This window comes from Chanos chanos, chromosome 13 (genome assembly GCF_902362185.1).
Source record: "Chanos chanos chromosome 13, fChaCha1.1, whole genome shotgun sequence".
Taxonomy (NCBI): Eukaryota; Metazoa; Chordata; class Actinopteri; order Gonorynchiformes; family Chanidae; genus Chanos; species Chanos chanos.
Window position 1 is genome coordinate 21,692,044 of NC_044507.1, and position 22,484 is coordinate 21,714,527.

General features: G+C 44.1%; 1 protein-coding gene across 1 annotated transcript in view; it reads left to right on the top strand.

Moving 5' to 3' along the window:
- Window positions 1-16,515, top strand: part of cacng3b (calcium channel, voltage-dependent, gamma subunit 3b) — a 26,990-nt gene extending 10,475 nt beyond the window's left edge. Inside the window, exons 2-4 of the mRNA XM_030790368.1 lie at window positions 7,556-7,639; window positions 11,932-12,072; window positions 16,022-16,515. Of these exons, the coding sequence (XP_030646228.1) occupies window positions 7,556-7,639; window positions 11,932-12,072; window positions 16,022-16,515 (719 nt within the window). The remainder of the gene's footprint in view (window positions 1-7,555; window positions 7,640-11,931; window positions 12,073-16,021) is intronic.
- The last annotated feature ends 5,969 nt before the right edge of the window (window positions 16,516-22,484 follow it).

The following is a 22,484-nucleotide window of genomic DNA, read 5'->3' on the forward strand; positions in this document are numbered from 1 at the left end:
ATGGAGCTTAAGCATGCCGGGCAAGAATACTTAACAGCTATTTTGAATGGCAGAGTGGGTTCTGTATTTTAATGCATCCCCAAGAAGTCATTTTCCTTCTGAAGCCTCGGTGGCTTTGAAGCTGTGAAGATGGGTAAAATAAGGATTGATGTGTGGGGGGTGGGTGTGTGTGTGTGTGTGTGTGGGGGGGGGGGGGGCGGGGGGGGCGGGAAGTGGTGGGGGTCTTCTTAGTCATGACATCGGTTTCTTATCGCGTTCCTGTTTTATGGAAACAGAAGAGGAAGTCATTCCTGACAGGAGCGTTTTATGGAAATGCTGTCTTTTTTTGCTCAGCCGCTCCGTTCAGCATAAATTTAGTCTTTACACTTGGACAGTAAGTTTCCTTAAAGCTTAGGATGAATGTGTGTCTAAATTAAAGCTGAGCATGTATTTCTGTGAAGTGTGACTAACAGTGTTTCACTCAGAGGGAGAGAGAGAGAGAGAGAGAGAGAGATAGAGAGTGTGTGTGTGTGTGTGTGTGTGTGTGTGTGTGTGTATCAGAGTGGGCAGCAGAAGTCCTCTCCCAGGAGCCCAGCTTTGCTGCAGTCTTTCAACTGCCTCTGAGGGTCTGCCACAGAGAAGAAGAGATTCTGATGAGGAGAGAAACACAAAAGAGAAAAAGAAAGAGCGAGAGAGAAAGAGAGAGAGTGAGAGAGAGATAGAACGTCTTTTCTTTCTCCTTTCCCTGCCCCCCCCCCCGCCCCCGCCCCCCCCTCGCCCTCTCTCTCATATCCTTTTGTTGGCGATGGCCTTTTCTCTTTGGTGCCTCGTGAATAGACGTGCGTTAAGTCTGCTGACTCCCCTTGCCCGGCCCAGTGGACAGCCAGAGCATGAAGGGGGATCTTCATCTCCTCTTAATCTCCCAGCTCTCCTTCTGACACAGCTGTCACCTTTAAAGACATCTCGCCTGAATGACTCTGCCATCGACTGGAGACAGGCACTGCGTGCTTGGCAGCTCCCTCCTGCCTGGAGGCCAAATCACCTCCTCTTGGCTCAGCTCTCCTCTGGAGGTCAGCTCACCTCCTCTTGGTTCAGCTCTCCTGTGGAGGTCAGCTCACCTCTGCTTGGCTTGGCCCTCCTCTGGAGGAGACTTGAATAAAAGCAGTTCACATGTCCGACACTTCAAGAATGGAAAGTGCTAATGAGTGAAACAGCATCATATGAGGTTATGTTGGCTAGGATGGGGGGGAAGGTTGCCAGGCATTGGAAATTTGGGATTATCTTATGGTTCATTTGACCTCTAAATAGAAGCTTGAATGTAAGATTTTTTTTCCCTCCCTTCCTCTTCTCCTGAAATATTTAAATACCAAAATTCCTGTGTGGTTAGTATGTACAACTTTATCTTCCTTTAACCAGGAGCACTTGTTTTTTCACTGTTCTGCCATCCCATTGTCTGACTTGTTTTTCTGTATGTTGTGCCACATGAGCGGTTCTGTACCATGTTTAAAATAAAAACTTAAATTACAAAAAAAAGCAGTTCACATAATCAGTTTCCTAAACTTTCTTAACCCAACCTTGACTGAAAACGAGTCTGAGATGAGTGTGTGAGGGGCGGTGTGTTCTCTGTGCTCAGGCAGTTTGGCTGGAATCTTAAGCACAGTGGTTTTCTGTCAGTCTGATCCCTCAGGCAGGACCTCAGCCCCAAGGCTACCCCACAGCCATCTGACCTCTGACACAGAAAATCATTCTTAGCCACTCTGGAAAAGAGTGTGGACTAAATGAATACATTTTGCTGGTGATGAATATATTTCACTGGTGAATTCTGCTGTTTTTTTTTTTTTCTTTTCCTTTCTTTTCCTGTCTTTTCTTTTCTTTTCTTTGTCCAAAATTGAGTATAGATGTTTCATTTACCCGTGGTCTCAAACACAGACACAAACGTGGCCAGGAGAGGTCTTGGGTATTGACGACCAATCACATGACTCAGGCTTTGATGAACGCTAAATCCCCTGACCTGCAGGCTACAAAACAAAGCCAAAAAAAACCCAAACCAAAACACAACAAAACACACCAAACAGAAAAATACATCTTAATTGAATTTATATCTAGAAAGACAAGCATCGCATGCAAATTGTAGGAAGCTGTGATCCGATTGCCTAATCAAATCATTGTGAGCCACTGGCCAGCAGAGACAGCGAATGAAGAGCTCTGCAGTGCAGCTTGCCTTCCGGGCTCCTTTTCTCCAGGAGAACTATTGAGATAACAGCATTACTGTTCCTTTTATTTATTCAGGGGCCGTTTGTACGGATAGCAAGCGCAGAGTGGACAGATAAAAGCTAATGAAATACTCTCTCTCCCTCCTAATGCATTCCTGTCCTTCTTGGATGAAGTCCTCTGATATCACTGGTGCTGTAGCTCTGACAAACAGGATCCTGTATGGATGGCGTATGTAAATTGTGGACCTCACTCTAAATCGGAGTGAGTGTCAGCAAATGCACCAGCCGAGGTTTTTCTGATGATGCTTTTAAGCCTGGTGCCATTCATCTAAACTCCACAGACTGCCACTGACCTTGCTCTTACAGACGAGATGCGGTATTGGGGCAGGTGTGCATGGTGTTAGGGGTTAGAGAACCAGAGAGGGAAGGGGAGGGAAATTGACAAGACGTCACAGTTTGTGAGTGGCTGTGCTTTCCAGGCTTGAGATATCATTGTCGTCTGGGTTGTTTCTGCACAGCTTACAGCTTACATTTGATAGTGAGAAGATTATTTGTAAACTGTTGTTTGAAAAATTGAATTAATATCGTGTAAAGCTGATGGTTTTCCCTGGCCTCCTGTCTCACCACACTGAGGGACCTAGGACCTCAGATTCAGTGAAAGATCTAGCACCCCAGATTCACTGAAGGACCTAGAACCCCAGACTCACTGAAGGACCTAGAACCCCAGATTCACTGAAGGACCTAGAACCTCAGATTCACTGAAGGACCTAGAACCCCAGATTCACTGAAGGACCTAGAACCTCAGATTCACTGAAGGACCTAGAACCTCAGATTCAGCCGTGTGACTTGGGCACTTGGTTTGTCCTCTGTTTACCCTCCTCTTTAATGACAGCTATCGCATGTCCCCCCACTGAAATCCAGTGGCTGGCATCCTGTCAATAAACACTCCTCTTGGGTACGCCCTTGTGTTCCAAGACTTTTTTCTTTTTATGCCCAGCTCTTTTGTCCTAATCCTTACTGTGAAAAAACCCCTTAAAGATCAAATCCCCAATTAGATTTTGACTGTGTGTTTAAGATGAACATGAACAGAATCATTTATCTTTGTCAGCAATAAAATCCCTGCAACCCTTTTCTTTTATCTCTTCCTTTCTTCTATATAGGCCTATTTTTTGTGTCTGTGTGTGTGTGTGTGTGTGTGTGTGTGTGTGTCGGGGAGTATGAATGGAGCGGAATGAATGAATGAAAGAATGACTGACTGTGAGGTGTTGAGAACTCACCTGCAGCCATGCTGAGCGTGGCAGAGGGCTGGAGCTGTAGGCAGTCAGGAGGGATTACAGCCCTACCACAGGCAACATGTCTCACTGCCTGCCTCGCGCACACGCACACACACACACACCCACACCCACAGACACTCATATACACACACACACACACACACAGACAGACACTCATATACACACACACACACACGCACACACACACACAGACACACACACACTCATATATACACACACAGACACCCACAGACACTCATACACACACACTCACACACACACACACACACACAAAGCTTGCCTTCCACGTTATGACCTGCACTCCGTAAAGACATACACCCCCATCCATACACTCACACATGTGTACATTCACACATACTCCCAGACACATACAGTAAGTTCACATGCAACACCCACGCACACACACGAACACACACACATGCACTCATGCATTCTCACCTACCCAAACACACACACACACACACACACACAAGCACAAACACACACACATGCACTCATGCTTTTTCACCTACCCAAACACACACACACACACACACACACACAAGCACAAACACACACACATGCACTCATGCTTTCTCACCTACCCAAACACACACACACACACACACACACACACAAGCACAAACACACACACATGCACTCATGCATTCTCACCTATCCAAACACACACACACACACACACACACACACACACACACACACACACTCTAGCATTCTCACCTATTCAAGACACATTACAGTTGTGTATTTTTAGACAGTTCATGAAAGAGAACAGACAGTGAGGTGAATTATACAACAGCCGTGGAGAAGGGGCAGGACCCTGTGCATCGTGTCTTGGCCCAAAGGACGGCGTGATGTCCTGGCTGCTTAGGCTGTAAACTCAGATAAAACTAGACTGTAGTTATTTATCTCATTTTTTTTGCATGAGACTGTGACAACTGCACACATTTTTTTGGTCAGTCATCCAAATGACTCTGATACAGTAGAGAAAAACCCTGTGTGTGAGGATGTGATTGGTTCTCTGCTCTCTGCAGCAGTGTGTTTGAGTGCATGTTTAAACACTGCTGGAGGGGTCCGGTGTGTGGTCATCCTGTTACCTGCCATGGTGATGTACCTACTGACAATTTATCTTTCACTGACAAACACACACCAGACAATAAAGGAGTGCAGAGGGACATGAAACACAGAGGGAAGAAAAATTATAGAGAAAATCAGGGTTACATTTTACAAAAAAAAATGCACATAATAAAAAATTCAAATGAAAAACTAATTAAATATTAAATCAGGTATTCAGACATTTCATACATAAATGTGAATGTCATTCGGGTTTATAAAGGTTTATAATCTTGACATTCTTAAGGTTTTAGGAGACTGCATAGTGGATTTATTGAAATGTAATACACTGTCTAATAAATCTAAACATTCATGTTTAAACATGACCTGTGACATCCTATAAATTCATCAGTCTAATGTCTGAGCTCTGCCAAGCAGATTGAGGGAAGGCACAGAAAACACACCCTACATAATTCTGACAAATCCCCTCAGTTTTACACACCGGGAGTCTTGGTCCAGGATAGAGGTTTCAGCGATGTGAGTTTCTCTGTGTGGTTGTTTAGCCAGGCAGTGCGGCGTGTGCTCGGGGTGTTGTAGCTCAGGGAGAAGATTACTTCCATTTGCCACATATGGGCTCTCGTAATGAGCTCTGGCCATTCCGTCCAAAGACACACAGCGTCGGTGTCAACAGCAGGGTGTTTGGAGCCTGTCGGAGTGCTTATTGAACACAGACATTGGATTAGCTCCTAAAGGTGACCTGCCTTGAGTTTTAAAACACTCTCCTATTAAATCAGCAGCTTCCAGGCCTTCACCACCACTCAGAGCACGTCATGACTGGGTTAGGAAATACCAGTTTGAGTTTTTGTAGCGATTTGTTTTACCCTCTTTGTCTTACGATGCAACACACTTGTGAGAAAATACCTCTATGTCACAGGCTCTTTAAGAACAAATATCAGGCTCACAGTCCACTTTATTAGGAACACTTACCTTGGATATACACTCACTGACCACTCTATGAGGTTTATCTGCCTTATAGCCAAAATAGATCTACACTTACAGACTGCACCCATCTGATGCACAACTTTTCAGCCACCCTCTCCCCCCTTCATCACAGGTCATAGCATGTCATAACCCTGACATGGTTATGACATGGATGTGACATGGTTGTGACATGGTTATGACATGGTTATGACATGGTTGTGACATGGTTATGACATGGTTGTGACATGGTTATGACATGGTTATGACATGGTTATGACATGGTATTGACGTGGTAGTGACATGGTGGTGACATGGTTGTGACATGGTTATGACATGGTTATGACATGGTTATGACATGGTATTGACGTGGTAGTGACATGGTAGTGACATGGTTATGACATGGTATTGACGTGGTAGTGACATGGTGGTGACATGGTTGTGACATGGTTATGACATGGTTATGACATGGTATTGACGTGGTAGTGACATGGTAGTGACATGGTTGTGACATGGTTATGACATGGTTATGACATTGTTATGATGCGGTTGTGACATGGTGGTGACATGGTAGTGACATGGTTATCACATGGTGGTGACATGGTTGTGACATGGTTATGACATGGTAGTGACATGGTTGTGACATGGTTGTGACATGGTTGTGACATGGTTATGACATTGTTATGATGCGGTTGTGACATGGTGGTGACATGGTTATCACATGGTGGTGACATGGTTGTGACATGGTTATGACATGGTAGTGACATGGTTGTGACATGGTAGTGACATGGTTGTGACATGGTAGTCACATGGTTGTGACATGGTTGTGGTTGTCACAGTGGTATGAGTGTGTCAGGCACAGCACAGTGATGGGTTTTTACACAAGACAGAATCACGGTCTGGTTGAGAGTGGTCTGCCACCCAAAAATATCCGGCCAGTGGTCCTGTGATCAGAAACTGACCACTGATGAAAGGCTAGAGGGTGGTTCACACAAACAGTACATGGTCACACCGTATTGTAACTGTACATCAGCACGGTGTGCCTACAAGACCGGTGTTTCTGATGAAGAGGCCGGTGAGTGTTAATTTACTCTTATGTATAATTTTGTTGGTAGTAGGAGTGTAAGGTACTCGATTTCTGTGGCTCTGAGGCACTTAGCTACATTTGTACATGCTGCTAAGCTTTTGACTGATTGTGTTTTCGTTAGCCTGCCAAGTCAAGTGACTGTATCGGTAAGGGAGCCATACATTGGTTATTTTATAGGTTTGGTACCAGAAATTTTAATGTGTGTATGGAGTTACTAAAAATATGTTTATGCCTTGTTTGGTTTTATAGTTTTGTTTGTGCCACTGTTTTGGGTGTGAGTGAGATACTGTGCTCTGTGTTTTGGATTATAAAAGAGTGGGGTTTTTTGTTTTGTTTTGTTTTGTTTTGTTTTTTTCTGACCAATGTGTGGCGACCACAGACATGAATGCTCATGTGGGACAGAGATGTTGTCACGTTTGACTTTTGTTGGCCGCCTGTGTAAACAAGTGAGGCTGTTTCACAAATTCACTGCGTTTAAAGATTGTGCTGTGTGTTGTGTGTATGTATGTGGTGCGAAAAGCTCTTTGGTTAGCCTGTGCTGTGCTGCGCTGTGCCCCGGGGCAAACGCAGTTATTTTCGCTCATTCGTCATCTTGAGAGCACAGCACAGTGAATGCACAGTGCCCAGCAATGCATGAACACATCCACAACATAGAGATCGCGTGTTCTCTGACCTTACAGGCAAACACAGAAAAATAAACATGTGTACTGTATGCTTTTATACAAATGCGAGACAGATACATGTAAAAATGAATGCATGTATAATCGTACATACTCATTATCTCTGCCATTTAAGTACGAGCATTACCAGAGGCATGCATATACAAAAGACCACAAATGGGAAGTTAATACTCTCCATTTTTTCCCTCTTTCTTTCTCTCTCTTTCTATCTCTTTCTCTCTCTCTCTCTTTCTCTCTGTCTGTGTCTTCCTTGGTGTGTGGATGCTGCAGGGACATTTCGAGGTGTCTGTAAGAAGATTGATCACTTTCCAGAAGACGCCGATTATGAACAGGATGCTGCAGAGTACCTTCTGCGTAAGTCTGTGACCCACACACACACTCATACACACACACACACACACACACACATACTCATACACACCATACATACGCACACACCATACATACGCACACTCCATACACACACACACACACACACACACACACACACACACATACTCATACACACCATACATACGCACACACCATACATACGCACACTCCACACACACACACACATACTCATACACACATTACCATACACACCATACATACGCACACACCATACATACGCACACTCCATACACACACACACACACACACACACGCACTCATACACACACACCCTCACACACACACCCTCACACACACATACTCATACACACATTACCATACACACCATACACCCCCCAACCCCCCCCCCCACACACACACACATACTCATACATACCATACATACGCACACACACTTATACACACCATACACACGCACACACACACACACAAACACACACGCACACGCGCACACACACACACTCACATACACCATACACACGCACGCACACACACATACACACACATACACACACTCGTACACACCATACACACACACACACATACTCATACACACCATACATATGCACACACCATACACCCCCAACCCCCCCCCAACCACACACACACACACACACACACATGCACACAAACACACACACTCATACACACCATACATACACACACACACACACACACACACACACACACACACACACACACCCCTCTGTCAGATTTACACACATTGGGCCTTTTGAATACTTATGACGTGCTCAGGGAAAGGAGAAAATTATGATACACTTAGAGAAGGGTCACGCTGGCAGAAAAGATTTGTCTTTTTCGGGTCCAGTAAGCTCTCCTCATTTTAACAATGACCTCCACAGTTTTTAGCATCTCATACATTAGGTCCAGGGTGTGTCGAAGTTGCCGGGTGACTGAAGGCGAACAGGCGAGATGCGTCCAGCGAAGCATATCCCAGAACACCCTCAGTCGTAAATCTCGCTCGGCCTGGAGTGGACGCGCAGTGACGACGATTTAACTGCCCCTCCGTTTCCATGACATCTTCCTCTCCCCACTCAGCTGTGTGTTCACGCTCACACACTTAACTGGTGCTATTTACAATCTCTGTCTCACTCACCGTACCAGGGATATATGTAAGCTGAGGAAAACAATGCAATCTTTTCTGGAACGTTCTCAAGATCTGATCTCGGACACTGCTGTTCAAAAGCAATAACATCGTAATATTAAGCAATTTTTATGTAAAGTTTAATATTTTGGATACGATTGGATGTTATCTAATCAACTGGATATTACTGCATTACCCTGCATCTGAAAGTTGTGTTTCATTGTTTTCATATGAGGCTGGGACACAGCATTAGCCATGTGCTGTCAGCGTTATCTTGCTCCGCTGGCAATCTGCATGCAGGGCGACACACGGCCCTGATTAAAGGAGAGACAGATAAATCACCCGCAGCAATGTCATGTAGACACAGCCACCCAAAACCAAATAAATAAATAAATACAAATTAATAAATAAACCTCCGCCACTAGCCTGCCACAGTGGGAATTAATGGAGATCACCAGCCGTTTTGGGATTCAGCATCGTGTAAACAACACAAACTGCAGTGTGAGGATGCTGCCAGAAAACATTAACAAACCATGCAGTGAGATGACATGTCTGTGCATATGAGTCTGGACCCTGTTCTCTTAAACTGGACAAGCCCAGAGAAATCTTGAAGGTACCCAGTGTGAATGAGAAGAAAGAGACAACAGATTGGCCAAGGTAGTGTATGTATATATATGTATATATATATGTGTGTGTATATATATGTGTGTGTGTGTATGTGTATATATATATATGCACACACACACACACACGCAGATAAACACACACACATATATATACACACACATATATACACACACACACACCTACATATATATATATAAAAATTATAAACATATATATAAACATATGGAGGTATTTATATGTAGTGTATTTATATATACATTTATATATATACACACGCAATATTGACCTGTCAATCATTGTCTAGGCTTCAATAGAACACAAATAATGTGGCAGTGATACACATAAACACTGTCATTTACCACAAATGCCTGGCTTAAGGTGAACTCTCATTTTGACTGAAAATTGTGATGAAATGCTTGAATGCCCTCTTAGACCACAATTTATGTTCAGTCACTGTACAGTCTCCCTCTCTCTCTCTCTCTCTCTCACTCTGTCTCTGTGAGGCTGTTAGCATTCTCTCATATTCTGTTTTCTCTGTCTGAAACTGAAGGCGGTCCCCTCTGTGCTTACTGTGCTCAGTATTTGGGTTTAATCAGGCATTCCTTTCACACACACACACACACACACACACACACACACTCCTCCACCGGCTCAAGCCTTTGTGTGTAAGTGCACAGTGACTGAACCAGATGAAGACTGGGAACCAATCACATCATCAGCTTACATCACGCACGCACTCACTCACGCCCCGCCTCCATCTCCCTGTATGGCTTATTCAAACCACAGCTCCCATCCCTTCCACTACAGCCTTCAACCCCCCCCCCCCCCCCAACCCCCCCCCCCCTACACACACACACACACACACACACACACACTCCATGACTCTCAAACTACAGCCTCAATCTTTATTTCTTTTTTTTATGGACTATTCAATCTCAAACTACAACTTCCTTCTAAACACTGCAGCCTCCACCTGTCTTCACAGACTACTCAAACTGCAACCCCCACCCCTCCACCCCAGCTACAGTTTCCATCCCGTGTACGGGCGACACAATCTACGACACACGCACCCATTTGGCTATGCATCACTATCCCCCTGCCCCTCAAGGCAGGACACTCTAGATATAAATGACCATTGAAATTAGACCTGTCATGAGCCGTAGCTTCATTGCTTGGGTAGCATGCTGATACAACACACACTTTCCTGCCTCTTTAGTAAAAACACTCCGTCTCCTGGTGTAATTAACCGCCGCTCGGCCAGTGAGACATTTCTCAGGGATGGCAGGAAAATTGGATGATGGAAGAGTTTTTCGTCAACCCCCGAGCACCGATACATTAACAGGGTGTGTCAGTGGAGACTGCTGATCTTCCCTGATGAGAGTGATGCACGGAGGAAGGGCAGGAGAGAGAGAGAGAGAGAGAGAGAAACATGAGATAAATGAGAACAAGACAGAGGAAGACTCGGCAAAACAATATGAAAATTACTGCCTTTTTCCGTCACAGGTTTTCGTATGTATACTCTTCAAAAAGCAACGGTAAACGTCAGTCATCATAACTTAAATAACAAATTGGAAGTTTTGTTTAGCAGTTTTAATGAGGAGTAAATGCTACCCTGTAATCTTAATAGTATCCTAACCTGTTAGCCGAGATGATGTCTTTCTTCACTTTGTTGATTAGAACCAAACTGTAAAGGAATCCTATGCGCACAGCACAGCTGCCTCACAGCCAACAGGTTCACTGTGCACAGGGCAACCCTGTGCGTTGAGCATTATTAGGGTGTCAGATAAGACCGTCCGGTACTTCAAGCCCGTAATGTCTCCACAGAGATCATTTTGGCTGTTGAAAGTGAACTGACGACCTGCTCTGGGAACAAAACAGAAAAAACATTATGTCAAACATTACGTTCTTGAAAAACAAACGGGGCCTTGGCAGATGAGAGGGATGGGGCAGTAAACGACAATCCCAACATGACTGGCCACCGTTCGCTTAACGTTCCCTCGTCTTTCAGCTTAGCCATTCCAACCAACCTCCAAGCCTCAGCGTATAGGTCTCTAGAGTGAAGAGGGTCAATGAATCCAGATCGACTCACGCGCAGGGGGAGCAGAGTGTTCCGGCTGAGAACTGGTCTGAGACTAATTGGTAGGACAGTGTGAGGCATTTTGGACAGATGCAGTGTCCTGCAGTGCTCAGACTTGACTTTTACGTGCCAAAACTTAGTGCTCTAAGGAGTGGGCTCTTTCCACACGCAGGGCGGAAGATCTTAACGTTGAGTTGTTAGTGTCAGAGACTGAGTGTATTTCTCTGAAACATTAAGAACAGGGCTCAGTTTGACTACCAGCTGGTCCCACTGCTTCAGATCTAAGGACCAGAATAACTTAAGACGGGGATCGGAGTCAGTCACTGACACAGCAAAGAGACTGCTCAGTTTAAAATGTGGCAAAACATTTTGGTGTACTCAGTATGAACAAGGATTCATGCAAGTCTCTGTGTGTGTGTGTGTGTGTGTGTGTGTGTCCCTCAGGTGCCGTGCGGGCATCCAGTATCTTCCCCATCATGAGTGTGGGACTTCTCTTCATGGGTGGGCTTTGTGTGGCCGCCAGCGAGTTCTACAGGAGTCGTCACAATGTCATTCTCAGCGCTGGAATCTTCTTTGTCTCTGCTGGTGAGACATTTCATCTTTATACATCAAATAGGACTGGGGCTTTTGAACTGTTTTGGGGACTGTTGGTTTTATGTTTTTGTTTGATCGAACATGCTACTCACACATATGAGCTTCAGATTCAGATTACTGAATAATGATGCCTTACTGCAGGACAACAATATAATTAAAAAGCTTTGCTTTTCTCTTAAAATACTACTTCTACTTTGAATTTGACAAGCATAAAAATGAAAGTTACAAAAGCTGGGCCATGGTGCTACACGGCAAATTTGTCAGTGTGAAATCAACTGTGTATATTTTAACATTTCAAAATTAAACATACTGAAATTGATGTTTGTTCCTAAAATTCTACATTCTGAATGCCAGAGTAATCCAGCAACAGTAATCCAGCATTAAGAGACACTCATGGTTCTGGCCCAGTTGGTCTATGTGCTTGCCTTGCCAGAACCTCCAATGCCTATTATTGAATGGTACAGATGCTTCTAACAATGCAATAACAGTTCATGGGCTTTGTTATGAATTTAAGTGGTTGTGAGTTTGCATGTGTGTGTGTGTGTGTGTGTGTGTGTGTGTGTGTGTGTGTGCATGAGAGAGAGAGAGAGAGAGAGAGAGAGAGAAAGAGAATCTGAATTTCAGTAAGTTCTAAGGTTTAATCAAGAGTGTAGCTGAAGGTCTCTGTGCCAGGAGCTAAACAGATGAGAGGGAAGCAGAAGGTCCCTTCAGCCAGAAGCCTCCAGCTCAGGGATCAGGGCAGCTGAGGCACCAGATCAGATAAGCCTGCACGCCAGCTCATCTACACTCACACAGAGAGGGTTCTCTTCTGTTTTAAAGGGAAAGACTTTTAAAAAAGACCCTTGAAAGTGGTTTGGTTTTAGTAAGACTGCTAATTGTTTCCGATTTGACTGAGGTAGTGTAAGGATGGTCCTGATGTGGGTAAAACTGAGTTAAAACTGAGTTCATCTCGGGTGGGAGGACATTTTTCCCGCCGGACCGTGAACACGAGACGCAGACTCTGTTTTAGCTGGTCGAGGAATCAAAGTTGGAATCTCCAGGCAACATGATGGTGTCACTTCACACTAACACCTCATCAACTCTGGCAGCAGCTAACCAAGTTTACATAATCAGAAACGGTTACACCCTGTCAGCAAGCGCTTTGGACAGCCAAGCAATAACTTATCTAATTAGACCCTGCTAACTACAACAGTGTGTCAGATGAGCTAGCCTTAGTGTATCAAGGCTTTAGACAGTTAGTTAGGCAGGTGGATACTGTAGATTTTTGTATTGACAATACAGGAATTTCTAAACCCCCCCCCCCAGGTTCTCATGCTATCAGATCAAAACAATCTCCCAGCTGTCCACACAACTGTGGTATACCAAGTTATATTCACCTTACTAGCGAATTATGTTACGTGGCTTGATTTAAGTGAACTGACTTGTAGAACACATTCCGTTTTTTTTGTTTCTTTGGTTTTTTAAGTTTTTGAACTGAACAAGCATTCGGTAGCGTTTTGTCAGTGGAGTAGTACTAAGGACTTCCCAACTAGTCTGAAAGACCCAACCTTGGAGAGAGGCGCACACTTTGTCAGTGTTACACAATATAATTACCATTAAAATAAAACTATTCCAACGTTACTATTATTACCTGTATTACTACCACAGCTAATTAAACCTTTACGAGCAGCCCAGTCTTCACTGGGTACATTTTAAGACATAAAAACACTTCATCATTCTTCTTTTATGTGACTGCAGAACTCTATGTCTTCCTCCACTGTTTGATACTTCAGTCTCCAGTACATGTGGAACAAAATAGATTTAGAGGTAAAATATCCAAATCTATGTTTTTTACCATCTGACTGGACTATTATTTGTGCTGTATGATGATCAACTGAAAAGAAAAAAAAATTGCCTGAACTTGCAGTTTATTCCTCTTTTGCGAGAGAGTTTCTGTTCTCACTCATTAGCTCACTTAATATGGCCTGTCCTTATCTCGCAGTCGTGGTGGATCATTTGCAAACGAATTGCTCTTCTGAGCGGAGTCTTTGATGTGAAGGTCTGGGTTTCAGTCACCTCTCTGAAAGAGCTGGTACAGTCTGCTTGTAATTTACACTGGCTAGACTGAAGGGATATCAATGTCAAAATGAAAACGTGAAATTTCTTACTGCATTTCTGATCAGTGGACAAAAAAAAAAAAACAACGGGAATAATATTTTGTAAGTTTTAGTGGTCATGCCTGGTCACTTGAGGATGTTACCAAGCCTTGTTTGTATTCAGTGCAAAAAAGTTTTCCATGAGGGTGAGTAAGGACACTGCAAAGGGAACAAGTTAGAATAAGTCAAAATCAAAGAACAAAGGTTGGGGGGGTTTTGGGTTGGTTTTTTTTTTTGGTGTTGTTGTTTTTTTTTTTTACCGTGAGCTGATGACGAGTGAATAGACCCAAATGATCCAACTCCTGAAAAAGACGTGAGACAACCTATGCTAACTCTCTCCTGTCTTTTCACATTATCCATCTGGATGCGTTTTTTTCACATCCTTTGGCCATAGTACATTCTGCCCTCTTGTCTCTTTATTCAGTCTTTTGGCTTTATCTGTCTGCTTTTGTACTGTCTCAACTCACTTACATCACTGGCTACAGTGCTCCTGTTGTGGATGTATGAATTAGCTATCTAGTGATGCATACTCTGATATATCTCTAACAGTCACCCAGCTCTCCATACGTTTGTATTACAAAAAGAATGTAGTGCAAGGCAGCCCAGTGTCCGGTTAGCTTTAAATTGATTTTTTTTTTTTTTTGAGTTATCAGAAGAGAACCTCAGTCTGCTGTATATTAAATCTACTTTCCCTTAAGGGTGAATATTTACAATCCCACTAAACAATTTTCAAGGAGGGGACAAAGGGGGGGGGGTGGTGGTGTAAGTGTAACTCTAGGACAATAACACACATTGCAAATCTGAAAACCTAACACAAGTTAAGTTCATTTCATTTAAATTTCAACAATACTGACCCTGCTTTGCCTTTTTGTTGTTGTTGTTGTTGTTGTTGTTGTTGTTGTTGTTGCTGTTGCTGTTGTTGTTCTTTAAAGCAGTGTGCTACGGTGGTGTTATTCTGCTGTGATCTCACGGCTCAAAACCGTTTTGTGACTCCCTTGAGTCAAGTTGTCTGTAGGATGGCAGGACTCCCCAGACTGGAAAGAGTGCAATCATGGTTACTGTAGCTTTTGTGTTTTGGCTCCTCTGATTGGCTCTACCTTTCGGTCAATCAATACCTGTCACAAACCTTCCCCAGCTGCCATGAGACGTGACCTAGCTTTGTTGTTCTGGCTGTAGTATGAGGTGAATGAATTAGTTGACAGAAGGTTATGAAGCTGTGTCACAGTAATGTTGTCCACGGAGATTAAGTCTGACGGCCTATGTTGAAACAATGCAAACAAACAGCTGCTCTGTTTACTGACCCATTTGTGTAGCGTTCTCATGTAAGTGGCTGACAGAAGGAAAACATCAAACAAACTCTGTGTGTTGGTCAAATGTTTAAATAAGGTCCCATTAGGAAGTGAGAGCACTCAAACTGTGCGTGTATGAAAGCGTCATGCGCTGCAGTTGAATGTGGTTTGCGATGAATTAATTGCCACCGAAGCCCCTGACGACTTTGCAGCCTGGGGCCTGTTCATTGCTCTATACTCACTGCACAAGAACACATCAGGGCTAATGCTCTAAAGGAGAGATTTCATATAGTTTGTTATTTATTCTCAATAGAAAGATGAGTCAGACTGAAGACACTTCTTTAGCTGTGCTTCACTGAGAAGCGGGGAATTCTTGTGTAATGATATGGAATGACATGTCCACAGCTGGATGTTGTGTTGTAACTCCTTCTCTTCTCTCCCTGGCTCTCCTCCCCAACCGCCCCCCCCCCCCACCTCCCCTTCTGTATCCCACCCCCTCCTTCTTGTCCCCCACAGGCCTCAGTAACATCATTGGGATCATCGTGTATATATCGGCTAATTCGGGTGACCCTGGCCAGAGTGACTCTAAGAAGAGCTATTCTTACGGCTGGAGCTTCTACTTCGGCGCCTTGTCGTTCATCATGGCCGAGATGGTCGGCGTGTTGGCCGTGCACATGTTCATCGAGAAGCACCGTAAGCAGCGCGCCAAGTCCCGCACCGAGCTGATCAAGAAGTCGGCCTTCAGCCGCATCCCCAGCTACCGTTACCGCTTCCGCCGACGCTCCAGCTGCCGCTCCAGCGAGCCGGCCTCCCGCGACGCGTCGCCAATGGGCAAAGCCGGCTACACCGGCCCCGCGGCCGCCGACATCTCTATGTACACGCTGTCCCGGGACCCCAGCAAGGCGGCCATGGGAGCGCTCCTCAACTCAGAGAGAGAGTTCCTACAGGCCCACAACTCCAACACTAAGGACTTCAAAGACGCTGCCAACAGGAGGACCACGCCGGTGTGAAGTGTTACAGAAAGAGAGAAAGAGAAAAGAGAGATGTGGATGAATAGACTAAGCAGTTGTAGCCATGTGTGTGTGTGAATTTGATCATAGAAGAAGCACCCAGGCTGGGATTTCATACCAGGGACTTGGGCTTGGTCCTGACCACAGCAGGTCAAGTACTCGTGGGGCGGCCCTGCTGGGCTGCCGGCCTCTTTCTATAACAGTATATTTAAATCTAGTTGGTAATTGTTAGATCATTGGTGCTTCCTTTTACCTTTCATTTTTTTTCAGTCACTGTTGCTGTTTCTTTTCACATAGAGTCTGACCTTACACACAACCCCTCCCCCCAAAGGGCTGGTGGGAGAGGACAAAACGGAAGCTGAAATTAAGCCGACATACGCTGTAGCCCAGTAAAAACGAATGGACTTTTCACCAGGCCCAGTGAAGGGGGGGGGCGAAAGGGTTTGGGGGGGCGGGGGGGGGGGGGGGGATAGTTGAGTACTTTTCCACTGACAGACTCTTTGGCTGTCCCACGCCTATGCCTTATAGACAGCAGAGTTAGCCCGAGGCTGCTGAGTGCCTGATCACTCTCATTGAGATTGTACATAGCAGTGCCGGCTTCTCTTTGGCTGGAAGGCTTCGACTCCCATCCAACGTCAGTGTCATCTGCCTCCTGTCTCACCCCTGGGCCACTCATTTCCACCTGCTGTGCCCAGAGCGGCAGACTCCACCACCAGCCCCCGCCTTCTTATCACCACCTGTACCACTGACACGCACACACATTACACACAACACACACACACACACACACACACCACACACACTACCCATCATTGGGCTGTGCATGCCATTTTTGCCACCTATTGTTTTTCTGTTGTTTGCTTTGTTTTGTTTTTACCCCCCCCCCCCCTCCACATTTCCCACTTGACAATTGTTTAAGTTATTGTTTTTTTTTTTCCATTTTCAACAAATTTGGAAATGCTTGTGATTAAATGCAGTCTTTAAATGCATTCGTATCAAGAGAGGACAGAGATTCACAGTTTTCCTGTCATTTATATCTCAGTGTCTTATGTGTAGTTTGTTTGGGATCCCTTAGTTGAAACCGATAAAAAATTATTATACTGATTATTACGGATATTATTCTTATTATTCTTAAAATACTATTCTTAGGAAGTAGCAACAAAGGTAAGCTTCTTACATGGGCAAATTTGTTCAAGACTTTGCCTCACAAGACAGATGGTCTGTCACCCAGAGCAAAGAGGATCTTTGAGTGAAAGTTCTATACACTGTGACTAGCACTAAACCAAGCTCGACATTAACAATATATTCCAATCATATTAATCGTAATCAATTAGTTATGTGTCCTTTATGAGAGACACATTTAAAAGCTAGAAAAGGGAGAAAATGACAAGAGAAAAGGAGAAAGAGCAATATATTGCTTCTGTTTGTTCACAAATGTTGTATGGAATAGGCTTTTTTAAAAAGACTTTTTTTCTTGTTTGTTTTTTCCTCAGTGAGAACAACAATACACAATATAATATTTTATGAAAATACACAGCTTTGAAAAAAAAAAAAAAAAAGAAAAACAGAAAATACACTTGTAAAAAAATAAAGATATTTTAAAATTCCTGCTGTTTAATTCATGTTAATCAGTGCTGTAGTGATAAGCGTTATTGGCTTTCGCTCTTTCGACATAACGGAGAACTGTAGTGACATTCATCGCTTTTAGTTCCCAGATTAATATCTTATCTTCAAGGGCTTTTGATTTTTAAACTCCACAAGCATAAAAGGGCTTTGAACTACCTGTAGTACAACTGATGGAGAAGAAAAGAGTGAGAGAAAGAGAGAGAGAGAAAGAGAGAGAGAGAGAGAGAGAGAGAGAGAGAGAGAGAGAGCATAAAAAATATTGCCCAAGGAAACATTTCAATTGCAAAATTATTCTAGACCTGTTCATTTTCATAAATGCAAAAGACCATTCAAAGCCAGATGGGACTCCCTCGAGACCATACTAAAGGTACTTTCTTTTGCCTTCGCGCAGCACACTGATCCCTAAGCCTGATCCCTATTAAAGGGAAGGGTAACTGAATCAAAAGCCTGATCCCTATTAAAGGGAAGGGTAACTGAAATATGAAATTGTCTCATTTCACACACACACTTCCCCTGAGCCACCGCCTTCCTACCCAGGACTCAGTGTTTACATGTCATACATCATCTCCTTATATTACCATGCATGTTGTTAATCTTTATTTGTTTACCTTAGCTGTCAAATTCATACGAATCAATCTCTCACATGCTGCTGCGGTTGTGTACTCAACGCGCTGTTGAGTCTCTCCATTCATTATTACCAGAAAGAATCGCCATTCACATCACTGTTCATCACTGACATATTCTCTCCGAAAAGGTTGTTCTAAATGTCCAGTGGATGAGGTGTTTTCATTTATTTGTGTTGTGGAGTTGTATTGTTCTGGGTCTCTTTTTTTTGTTGTTGTTGTTGTTGTTGTTGGGGTTTTTTTTTTTGGTTTTTTTTTTTTGAAGGAATTACATTTTTAAAAAGAGCCTCCCAGAAGGGTGAGGGCTACATTGGAGCGTAGAGCCAGGGGAACCAAACCAAACCCGCAGAGGATCGTAGTGATATCATAAAGCAAATACTGGGAGCCAGAAAAACGAAATGAAAGAAAAAAAAGACAAACAATTCTTTTCATTAAACGCAGTGGAAGCCTGGGCTCCAGGCACAGTGATTATTTCTGTCAGACATACAGAACGTCCTCTCTTGCCGCTGTCTGGTTCCTCGTGTTCCTAAAGCAGTGTTCTCTCTCCTCATTCTCACTCAGAGCACCCCGTGCCTGTCTCTCCTGCCTCTCCAGTGCCCATAGCAGAGGAGGGCCACTCAGCCACCCCCTCTTCTCCCAACACACTCACGCCTCTGCTCCTGCTTTACTTGGACTGTTACTATTTACAAATGAGACAAAAAAAAAAAAAAAAAAGGAAAAAAAAGAAAAGAAAATATCATCCACCCATTCACAGGCCTTAGCTTTAGGGTCAGGCCCGTCAGCAACATAGTGTATGTGACCTCTTTCCAAAAACTAAACTAAACAAAAAACAAAAAGAGCAGCAAGACTCAAGGCTTGATTCATGCTGTAGAGAAAAAGCACACCTTTTCAAATAGTTGAAAACAGTTACGGTTATAGCCAGACAAAAGTATTTAAAAACCTTAGAAATAAAAAACAAGTTTCAAAAGTGCCAACAGTGTGTGATTGAGTCTGTGTTTTTTTATGAAAGGGTACGTGTTGAATTGTTTATGGGTTCGGGGAAATGTGTCGTTGCTGCGTTAATATCTCACCGAAATCACGACTTCTTCTTTTTTTTTTTAAAGAGAATAAACTGCTAAGAGGTAACTGCCCGTTTCAGTTAGGAGACTAATTGTACAGTCAAGTGAAAAATGCACTATTTGAAAGTCGAGGCAGGCTCGTGGCAGAGAAACGCCAACACAGTCCGTGCTGCTGTCTCTGTAGAACTTCATCACAGATAGAGTCAGAGTTCATGGCCCGTTTGGTTTTGTAAAATACAGCAGAGACAAATGACTACAGTGGCTTGTGGCCTTTGTTCAACGAGACAAAGTCCATTCACATTCTGCTGATGGTCTCTGGAAGGGCCGCAGAAAACCTACCCAACAGTCTTTGAATTCTTGGCAGCATTCATTGGAAACAAAGCATGAGTTATCATCTCAATCTAAAGCCATAAACTGAATTCCCATAATCTGACCTGCTCTTATTTTTTAAAACCAGTTAAAGATACCTTAACTTGACACTGGCCCACAGCACTCTGTCCAGCACAAACTCACAAACAGCACAATGACTGCAGTCCGTACTAAATCAACTTTACACCACCACAAGGCACTAAAGTGTCCGCCATCCATCTTATTCTACATATTGCAGGTTAGGACTCCTAAGTGTTTGACCATTAAACACGCGAGGTGCTGACATATCTCACGCTATCAGGTAGCCAAAACAATTGGTCTTGTCAGGACATGGGACATTCCATTCTAGAATACAAATCCATTCTAGAACACAGCACTAACAACTCTAAATCAACCAATCCCATCATCATTTCTCTGGCTACAGTAATCATTAAACATGGTTTTGTGAAAAAGCTATTCACCACAGGTGAGTTAAGCACACAGCCTTCTTCCCTCTAAAAGTGCCCTCAGAACTGCTGGAGGGACAGAAACTCAAGCAGCCTAAACACTTTATCTTCACAAGTAGAAGGCTTTGCACAGGTAAGACATCCGTCTAATTTACTGTGTGTAATAAGATCTGACAAGAGGAATGAGTGAGACCTATCTGAGCAGTTCACCCCTCCTCCTACCCCCCAACCCACCACCCCACCTCCCGCCCAAAACCTTCTGCAAAGGCCAGGAATTTAGTATGCCAGAGAGAGCACCGCTTACCAGCAGCTTGAGCTATAAAATCAATATAAACTCTGTCTCTAATGCCAGAGCCCCCGTCTCTGCCTCTTCATCTTCAATAGGGCACCGGCGCTTGACTTGGAGACATGAAAGCGGCCAGTCTGGAGGCTCAGTACACGGAGAGTGAGAAGACAGAGCATACGTGGTGCCTCCAGACCGGCCGGGCCTCTGGACGTCAAGCCACCTGCCCGAATAATGAGATGGAAGAGCCTCTCTCTGTGCTGTGAGAGTGCGTGACTGCACACCCGCCTGAATGCAGATGTGTGGTCCTGACTTTGTGTCACTAACAGAGACATTACCTGCGGCTGGTTTCTCTGGGGGGGGGGATGGGCCAGGTACCTGTGTGGGCCAAGCGCTAATCCCCTAAGGGGTCCTACACAAGACTGGCAGTGCCTGAGTTATCGACCGAACGTCTTTTTAGGGGATCAGGGGGGTGTGAGTCAGAGTCAGGGCACAAGATCAGTTGATCGTGTGGAGACTGCAAAGAGAAGACACTGCCATTCCTCCTGGGCAGATGGCAGCAGGCTCTAACCTAGCAACAGTCAGATAACAATCAAACACAGGTTATGTTTTCAGCAAGTGTCACACCACTACTCTCTCTGGTTCCCACAGCCCACCAGTACCCTCTGTTTCACAATGTTCCAAAACAGCTCCTGTTTTTGGTTGGGGGGGTGGGGCAAAAAAAAAAAAAAAACAGTCACATTATTTTGCTCCACGAGGGTACCCGTTAAGCAGCAGCGTGAGTGATGGATGCAAATTAAAACAAGAGGATTTATGAAAACCTCATCTCTGAGCCCAAAAAGGATGAACAGAGGGGATTTCTCTCTTTCTCTCTCTCTCTCTCTCTTTCCTTGGATGTGAGCCCTATGAAAAGGCTTTGATGATTCACTCTGTGAGCTTCCTACAGGAGCTAGTGGAGGCTGCAGATTGCTTCCACTCTGTGCCTGGGTTTCTGGAGACAGACAGGCCATATTCACTGCAACGGCTTTTTAATCTGTCGATTTCAGCCGGTCAACCACTGTTGCCATTTTAGGCTGGTCCAGGCAGCGGATGGCTTTGGATCAGGGATTGTTTTGGCGCTTGGATGATTTGAGGAACACTATGTGAAGAAATTCATTCAATGATTTTGATGTTTTCATGATCACATTCATTAAGTGTCATTTTAGCCATCAGGTTAAACGAGCGTATAAAATCTCGAACAAGCATATGAGGTCCTCCAAAACTGAACACCCCCACCCTCCCCCCTCCACCCCAAATAAGTTATTATGACGTTTAATTGCCCGTCCAAAATTCAGCACAGTGGAAGTCTTTTATCGCAACAAATTAGTGTACCTTTTATCGTTCAGCAGAGACAATACAGGCCTCAACCAGGCTTGCCAGATTTTTATCTGATCTGCTGTGTCAACATTTTTTTTTAAATTACTCTCTTCCCTCAGATAAAAGCATCTTATCTCTTTCAGCGCCCAGATATATTAGAGAGAGGGGATAGAGCCACGCCTGCAGCTCAGACCCTCCGCAAATATTT